At 36.5% G+C, this 9183-nt stretch overlaps 1 protein-coding gene across 2 annotated transcripts; it reads right to left on the bottom strand.

The window, feature by feature from the left end:
* Window positions 1–2971: 2971 nt before the first annotated feature.
* Window positions 2972–6872, bottom strand: LOC108997775 (protein indeterminate-domain 12-like). Of its 2 annotated transcripts, none has more exons than XM_035692877.1 (3): window positions 5813–6872; window positions 5331–5745; window positions 2972–4118 (listed from the first exon to the last, which is right to left on the bottom strand). In XM_035692877.1, the coding sequence occupies exons 1-3, from the start codon at window positions 5976–5978 to the stop codon at window positions 3251–3253; spliced, it is 1449 nt and encodes a 482-aa protein (XP_035548770.1). In that variant the 5' UTR covers window positions 5979–6872; the 3' UTR covers window positions 2972–3250. The 2 variants fall into 2 exon arrangements, with proteins under 2 accessions (XP_035548770.1, XP_035548771.1); XM_035692878.1 differs by having other exon boundaries at window positions 5331–5727; window positions 5813–6870.
* Between the last annotated feature and the right edge of the window lie 2311 nt (window positions 6873–9183).

Genomic DNA, 9183 nt, shown 5'->3' with positions numbered 1-9183 from the left:
CTTAGCTATAGTAGCAAGGAACTTAGCTAGCCTGTTGCCTGCCCCCGTTCCTTTATTTGGCATGTACTTTTTTTTATTTGCATTTGTCCTTCTATTTATATACATATATGTTGACGTGTAAATATGAATTTAAATAAAAAAATAAAATTAATAAATCACATATTAATATGTAGCATAATCGAAAATAATAAGTAGTATTTCTCAATTTTTAAAATGTAAAATAACACAAATTATTTGAGTACCTCCTCTGTGTAATCACCATATTATTAATTAGAGAGGTCAAATTATCTCAATTATTTGAGACCGGCCGCCTTTTAGGTTAAATTAAGGCGTAAACTGGCCTATTGGCTATTGTGAGATATTCCTCAAAATAATGGGTTGTAGATCAACACTTGTTTTCCATTAGGATAAAATTATATTTATGGGTTATTTTCTGAGCACTGTGATCATGGCCAGGCTCGTATATACCAATTGCAGGGTTCAGATTTGAAAGTGCGTGGGCCATCATGATGTTAGCAAACTAAAGTACTAAGCAATACTTGATAGTCTGCGATGGTTTTTACTGAAATTTAAGCTGCCAAGTGCCACAGACTGCGATACGGGGACGTGCACAGAAATTAAGAAAGTGTCATCAATGAAAAAGAAGACTGTCATTCAAACTTTCAAAGCTCTATCGAGCATCTTTCTTGTAACCGTTGACATTGTGTTCTCTCTATTATTTCCGCTTCTTTTCCATTCTTTTATTTCCTTTTGGGTTAGCACCACTATATGTGACGGACCACCATCACACCCACCTAGCGCAAATACACATACACGGCCATCAACGTACTTAGTTTGCCTTTTCACTCATCACGCTTACAACAAGTTTTACCCCTTTAGAAAAAGGCTAAAACTTCTTTACAATTGTCCAATATATATCCTCTTAGTTCATCGAAAGAAAGCGATGAGGAAAAGAAGTTCTTGGAATTCGATTATACTTATAATAATAATCTTCATGAGTATATATTTTGTGTTGGATGTGAGGAGGAAAAGCAAGTTTCTTGAAATTTCCCAATTTGATAAATCACTACAAAAAAATTATTTATTTAGGACTAGTTATTTTCAGTAAAAAGATTATTTCTAATTAAAATAAACCTATTATTATCGTAAATAATTATTTTTATAAAAAAATAAAGTCACAAATATCCGTTTTTAGAATATGTTTTAGTAAAGCATAGTTGCTTTAAGGGGCCAGAATGTACGTATTCATGACAATTTTGGATTTGTAATTTTGTATCATTGTTGAGCACCAAATCTGCATATCTCTTGGATTTATCTGCATGCATACCGCGTTATAAGTACGCACGCAATACGAATGGATTTGTCATGCATGCTTACATGATGAGTTATCATTGGCACCTCGAGTAATGTCTTATGGTTAATTTACTGCATGATGTGTTAATTGCATGCATGGAGGTTCAATAATCAAAAGTACTGGGGTACGTAGCTACTAGCTAGCTAGCTATATATCACTTTGATCTTTGGTTGCCAGGTTGGGCTGGTTGAAGGGAGTATCCATAAATTAAAAGTGTCCTGCATATTGGTATGGCCCTCTGATCAACCGACATGCATATATGCTTACCTCATCTCGTACTTGATTGCTTAAATCTTACAACAAGCATATACTGGCTTTTTACACATGGGAGCGCTAGCTACACACGTACCTCTTGTGATGTTCACATGCATCGGTACGTAATTTTATATCAAAGTCTAAACTCAAGTCTTTAATTTTATATCAAATTACAACAAAACAAAGAAATCTATCTGGATATCTCTTTCCATATCAACATACATATATACATTAATAGAAAGAATAAGAGAACTTAGCCTCTAATTAATGAAAGTAATATGCATGGACCGACAAGGAATAGTTATGGAAATTGCTAGATCAATTGTTGTAAAGCTTGCAATTTAAAACAATTAAATTAACTTCATAATTGGGAATCTGTTTATCCCGGTTAAGTGTTTCAATTTGCAGACACTGGCCAGCTGAGTGGTTTGATCATGAGATAAAAGTAATTAAAAGCGACCGGCCGGATGATACTCTTAAATTACGCATAAAGAATGCTCAGCGTACAGAACCTTGTTTACACAGCTTGTTAGGACTGAATTAGCAACACTTTCGGGAAACAAAAAGCAGTAAAATCCTCAAATATTAATATATATTCTCTCGTTACATGTCTCAATTATTGATGATCACCAGGTAATTCGATCTAAGTTAATTAGCTCCATTTGTCTCGACAAGAATTCGTGGGAGTCTATCAAAGAGACCATTAATGCATGACAGCTTAATTTCTATCAAAATTCATGACGGGAAATTGGGATCAATTCAGATTGGCATGACATTAATGTCCAATCATCTTGTTAATGAATTGAGATTTTGACGGATAGTGGGCAAGTTTTATTATCCGATCATCATCCTGTTGTTGATTTAAAAAGTAACACGTACATACATATCTTGATGACGGTAAAAGTACGTAGGGCGGTGGCCAACCTAGCTAATGCCAGTAGGTATATTCTCTCGATGATTTTGGCATGTATGAACAAGCCACTAAGACCTCAGTGAAGAAGATCCAAAGAAAAAGAAGGGGTACTGATGGGGATTTCACTTTTTCTTTTTTAATGTCTTTTTTTGTGGGGGTGGGGTAAAACTAAATCCTTAACTGGTGCCTCTTAGTGGCATTTACTTTTCAAAATAAGAAAATAAAGTGCTATATTTTTAACTCAAACCCTAGCTAGCTCCTCCTAGAATTCGTCTTTAACTAAGTGACAATTAATTTTCTGCAACATATACAATATCAGAATGCCGCAATGACTGTGCATCAGGTGGGATATCAATAAGAACCAAGAAAAAAAGAAGAAGAAGAAAGAAAAAAGAAAAAAAGAAAAAGACAAGGGAGTACTGAGAAACGTCCTAGCTAGCACATGCATGCAGGTAAAAATCCTAATGACAGAAGCTCACTCAATTTAAAACTAATGTAAAGAGTTAATTAAAAACAAAATAAGAGCAATGCTAGGGTAGCATACCTCTTTAAAGGGAAACTACAGCGAACATATATATAGGAAAGAAAATTGCTATCAAATACGCAGAGAAATTTGGTCGAACTTCCTTTGGTGGGGGAGGCATAGGCATTGGTATATACTTCTGCCCTTTTACAGGAGTTTGAAGTAGTATTTCTGCCTGGTCGTTTAATTGCAAGCTTTTTTACGATCAACAATCCCCCCAAGTTTCGGAGGCAGGCTCTGCGAATCCAAAAGTACCATGGGACTTCAACAGCGTGTGGTCAGTACGTTCATATGGTTGTTGGAACGTCTGGTGATGGTCTACGGCGCCACTATTCGTGAACGATAGCATATCTTTCACGTTCACGCTAACGTTAACGTGACCACCATGTCCGACGTCCACAGCACCATTACCATCCGTCAGACCCAGAAAGTCCCTTGTCAGACGGTCAGTCTTCCGCCACGCCGCAATGTCTCCGGACGTGAACCCAGTACCCATGTACTCGGAGGCCGGGATGTGACTCATTGGGTTCATTTGAGTCACTGTTCCAAACTCGCCCACGTTGTTTAAGTGAGTCATCATGTGACCCACTGACTGAGCCTGTTGGGTTGCAGTGGCAGCTGCACCGACGGTTGCAGCCTTTTGGAGGAGTGCAGTGGCTGAGAGGTGTGCTGACGTGGCAGGGTTGGAGGTGTGTTGGGTGGTCACATGAAGCTTTTGGAAGGGTGAGGTTATCAATGCCTTCGGGTGGTGATGTGTCGGTGGTTCTTGGAAGAAAGTTTGCGCATGGGGAGAAGAGAGAGAATGTAGTACTGGCATTTGGAAATGGTGAGCTTCGGGCTTGATCTGAACTAGGTTATGGGTGGAATTAGGGTTAGGGTTTTGGGTTGGGTCCCAGGGAGTGAGCTGGGAGATGTGGGTTTGTGGTGGGGTTGGGAAATGTTGGGTTGGAAAGTGGAAGAGAGGCTGAACTGTTGGCCGGTTTGTTGTGGCTAATTGGTTTGCTGAGAGTGATCTTGCACTTTCTTCAGCTAATGCATCACAGAAAGCTCTATGGGTAATGAAGCTGTCCTTCCTATAGTATTCACATGAAAATTAGAGAAAAAATCCAGAATATGGTTATAAGTGCTATATATTAATTTCTTTTTTTATTTTTTTTTATAAGAAATCTGAAATTTCATTAATAAAAGGAGTTTACAGATATTTATCAAGTTAAACAGGCGGAGAAATAAAGTAAATAAAGTCTAGACAATACTCATTTCACATTGAAATACTCTCAACGTTTCAAGTATATCAGGCAAGAATATGAGCAACCTGATTATTTTCTCTATAGATATGTTAAAATTTACACTCTAAAAACAATATATAACTTAACTTTTACGTGTAGATGATGGAGCAAACAGATCGCAGGAGATCAGGGAGACGTGATAAAAAAATTTTATGGTTTCGTGCATGCATCTATTAGTAATTTAATAATGTCAAAATTTGGAAGAGCAAAATTGGGAAGAACATTCTATAGCATACGCTTGACCCTAATGTTGCATGCGGATGGCAAAGAGACACAAAGGTCAAAAGGCTTAGAGAACATAGGAAAGGACGATCGTGACACTTGACATGCCAAATGGGCACATGGTAAGTACCCTTGTACAACTAGCTAGATCGGCTAATGCATGAAACTAAGATATGCATGAATTGAAGCCCCATGTCACGAAGAGAAAAACAAGAAAAACTAAGATAGCTAGATCAGACTTTTTATTTTTTATTTTTGCAGATTTATCAGGTTTCGTAATGATGAAAATCAGAGATTCAATCTTCAGCAAGTAATTAATTGCATGGTTCAGGAAAAAATCATCATGGATTTTCTTAGCCATGAAACTTTAAAAGTATTTAGCTTTCTTTTTAATTTTTTTCTTTGTCCTGGATAAAGAGCAGACCATCATTATTTTTGATACTGCAGTCACTCCGTTAACAAAGTAGCCAGATATACACAGTAAAAGGAGGGGTTATAGGAGAAAAATAATTAAATTTGATATTGAGTCACAGACAAAACAGTAAATAAAAGGTTGCATGCATTCTTTCTTTTGGTTCTCTAATCTCTTAATTTATTCTTTTCATACAGCAACTTAAAATAGCTCAGAATTCAGTGATATGCTATCAGTTTTTCTTGTAATGTCACCAGCAATTCAAAGTAACGAATGATAGCAAAGCAAAGATCAGAACATCGTAAAATCGAAAGGAACCCATCTTAATATGAAAAAAAAAAAATACCAAGACAAAATAATTGTACCTTGAGAAAAGGGTTCCACAGTCACATCTATATTCTCTTGTCCCACAGGTTTTAGAATGAGCCTTCCAATCTGATTGAACTGCGTAGATCTTTGAGCATTTCTCACATTTCCACTTCTTCTCCCCATGTTTCCTGCAATAGTGTTTCTTAATTCCTGTAAGATCACCCAGAGCCCTTGAAGGATGATGGTGAACACAAGAAGGCTCAGGGCAAACATAAGCTCTCTTTCTGACCTCTTTGCTGTTTCTTTGCTTCAGCTTCCAAGGGAGGTTATGGCCTCTCCTGTGAAGCTGAAGGTTTTGATCCCTCTGAAAGCCCTTGTTGCAGATCTCACACACAAATCTATTGGTGGCCAGTAGAGTCTTTGGGGATAATGCAATCACTTCAGAATCTGGGTCTGAATCACCATCAAATACTAAGACCAAAATGAAACATGAGAGCAATCAAATGCAAAATTGAAGAGACATGGAAATAGATCTTACCTGGGTTTCCAGGGAGGCTTCTCTTTTTCTTCATCTTTTGTGGCTGCTGTGGATTAGTTGTTGAAAGCACTCGATTTAACGTACCAAGGTCCTGAACTCTTGTACCAGAAGAAACACTAGCTTCTTCAGACAAAGAAGTTGAATTAGACATAGCTGCTGGCAGCATCGCCTTTGACCAAAACTCCAACAGAGAAAAACAAGAAAGTCCAATAATCTGATCTCTTCGTTTGTTTGAAATCTTCTCTTACTTTGTTGTTTCTTCAAGTACCCCTTTTGCACCTTTGAACAGACTAAAAAGGCAGACCTAGGAATAGAGAGTCCCAGCTTTGGACATAACTAAGCTTGTTGAAGAACAGGTGGCAGTAACACATAGCCACAGAAAGGCATCATTCATTGGTTTGGCAAAAGCAAAATTAATCTCGTGAGAAGAATGATGATGGTGATGATGACGAAAGGTTATTCTCCAAGTCGCTATCTAGGCCATGGATTGCTTGCCTGAGCAACTCTGAAGAACCAGTTCAGATATATCTCTTTCCACTTCCTCTCTCTCTCTCTCTCTCTCTCTCTCTCTAAGCCATCATAGCTTTCACCATGCAGTCTAACATGGAAAGAACAGTCAATAAGATGGGTTTTCTTTAAAACATCCTCCCAAACCAATAGCCTTTTCCCTCTCCTATCTATCCATACATGTGTACAAAGAGATCAGGGACAGAAAATGAAGAGAAAAAATCAGTAGCTGGGTGTTGTAGTGGGTAGTGCACAGAGGGTAGAGGGTGATGATTACTGGGGCAGCCTGAGTGGGTGTAAATTTAAAAAAAAAAAATGATAAATGATGAAAAGAAGAAATCAAGGTAGGGAAAAAGATGGGAAGCGAAAAAAAAAAACGAAGAAAAGAGCCCGGAATACTGTTAAAAAAAAGGTGGGGGAGAGAGAGAGAGAGAGAGAGAGAGAGACGGGATGAGGGCTGCCCGAGAAAAGACTGGAAGAATCCCAACCCCACTTGACTCAGAAAATTTTCTCCTTATTTTCTTATTCGATTTCTTTCGATTTGAGTCTGAAGTTAGCACTTTCTGTCTTTCCTTTGTTCCTGTAATAAAACACCCAAATCCTAAAAGGCCCTTGATCATTTGAATGGAATGATATTAAAAAGAGGGATTGCTTATTTGCTTACCAGAAGGCTGATCAAGAATGAGACGCTGGAAAAGCTTTGAAGGTGGTAAAGGCTAAAGTGTTGAATTAAAGATAGGCCATCTCAAGTACCTTTCATAAACCCCACAGTAACATGATCCATTTCATTGAATATCGACTCTTACAAGCTTATATATATATACAAGTCCTACAAATTAATTTACTATAAATTATAACAATCAGCAGCTTGTTGCTCATGTATTATCATGATATATATTGTCGGTACGTACGTATCTGATCCATTCCAAATTTCCTTCGAGAAATGAACTTGCCAATTATGAAGGTTAAGCTTGCATATTAATATTGTTACCTTTTTTAGATTTAAAAAATTGAAGTTTTTTTAAAATAATTGTTAATTAATTAGTCATGATCAATTAAGTAAATTGAATCAATTATTGCACAGTGCACAGAGATCGATCAGGAATTTCCAAGTCGTCTTGATCTTATTTCCCGGCCCCTTTTTATAGTAGTTTCTTTATTCCAAACTAAAGCCATGGAGATCAAGGCCGAGCACGAATTCTCTATTATATATATATATATATATATTGCTGAACGTGTACATGATGAGCATTAATTCATGCATGGCTAGTGTTGTACCGTCCGTCCTGCAGCATCATGTTCCTTTTCTAATATTACATGAAGAGATTTCTATCTTTAGAAGCCATGCATGGGTGGGCCTAAACATGGCAGCAACCATGCAGTTCCATAAGTTTAATTTAGGCGTGGATGAAATAGGACCCATCTGCATGCAATACTTTTGGTACAAATACATATATAGCCTAGCTAGCTTATTCATGTATATATATGTGGCTCATATAAATCCTTTTGGAATCCTATGCATGCGCGCGGGTTCTTTTTTCTATATCTTTTGAATATGCAATGACTTTTCAGGACTGATCAGATTAATTCATGGTTTTTTTTTCTTTTAATTAGATGAGATATTTTATTGCTTAATTCATTGATTAACCTTTTAAGGAAAAATGGTGCAAGCATGCCATTGAGAATTTGGCAATTAGCTAGCATGAATGAGTAGTACTACAATATACAAGCATCTTAAAAAATATTATAAAAATTGGAATAAAATATAATCCTATTGCACCAAATTTTATCTACCATATATATTATAGCATATATATATATATAATCATGAGGTTCTACATCTGATAAGTACGTATTTTTTTGAAAAGATATTTAATTATTTCCATAATTAATTAGCAGGAGACAGATAGAGGCCAAGATCTGTCTTACCTAGTGTTATTAATTGAGGCTCAGTTGCTTGCTGATCATAAATGTCGACGATGTTAACTTTGTCCGATAGTTCTCATGTATTTTCATGTTTTGATGCTTTTAAAAACACAGGAATTAAGTCTATATAATATATGGATTTACCAAGGAATTTACGCCTTATAATATATGCTATCAGGTGTATTGGGTGTACGTTAATAAGCGAGCTAGCTAGCTAGGGAGAAGACAAAAGAGGATGGAAGATTGGATCCCACTTCTTGAACATCCTTTTATATATATATATATATATATATATATATATATATATAATATATATTGCTACTCACGTTAATTGATGAATCCATCTGGGAGTACGGATCGATATATTTTGACCTTTTCAAGCAAGTAGTGCATGCAGAAGCGCACACATGCATACAGAGTCTTTTTACAGCTTGTTCTTGCTGATCTTGTTATTTTGATTTTTCTAATTATTACTATGATGTGCAGATCAGAGCTGGGATCGATATTAATCATCATGAATGGTAAAGAATGGTGCATCATGCGGGCCATACCTTATTCACGGGTTGATCTTCTATATATATTATATTCTCAGGTGCAGGTTTTGGCTATATATATATATATCTATCTTACCCCAAGCTAAGGGCACTGCAATACTACTGCCCGTTATCCTTATCGTGCATGCAGCTATATTTTTAATTTTTTTTTTAACTTTTCTATGGACCTTGCTTCAGAATTCATGATTACTTCTTTTCCATCGGCCCAGCTAGCTATATATATATATATATATGATAATTAAAGACGTCCCAGCTGGGATTATATAAATATATTCATCATGAAAAACAAATTAAATATGAACTTGAATCTTCATTTAGTAGTTACTAGCTGGGATGTTAAAAAAAAACTGGTGAATTGGTGAACTGGACCGGGTCCGGTATCGA

This window comes from Juglans regia, chromosome 8 (genome assembly GCF_001411555.2).
Source record: "Juglans regia cultivar Chandler chromosome 8, Walnut 2.0, whole genome shotgun sequence".
NCBI lineage: Eukaryota > Viridiplantae > Streptophyta > Magnoliopsida > Fagales > Juglandaceae > Juglans > Juglans regia.
Note: the sequence above shows the minus strand (reverse complement) of the source record. Positions and strands in the feature narration are given on the sequence as shown.

Bases quoted from the DNA above. Each gene is read 5' to 3' on its own strand.
- LOC108997775 (XM_035692877.1), bottom strand. From the start codon at position 5,978: ATGCTGCCAGCAGCTATGTCTAATTCAACTTCTTTGTCTGAAGAAGCT. The intron at 5,746-5,812 runs GTAAGATCTATT...TTTTGGTCTTAG, and splicing joins AAGCCTCCCTGGAAACCCAG to TATTTGATGGTGATTCAGAC. The intron at 4,119-5,330 runs GTACAATTATTT...TGAATACTATAG, and splicing joins TGTGGAACCCTTTTCTCAAG to GAAGGACAGCTTCATTACCC.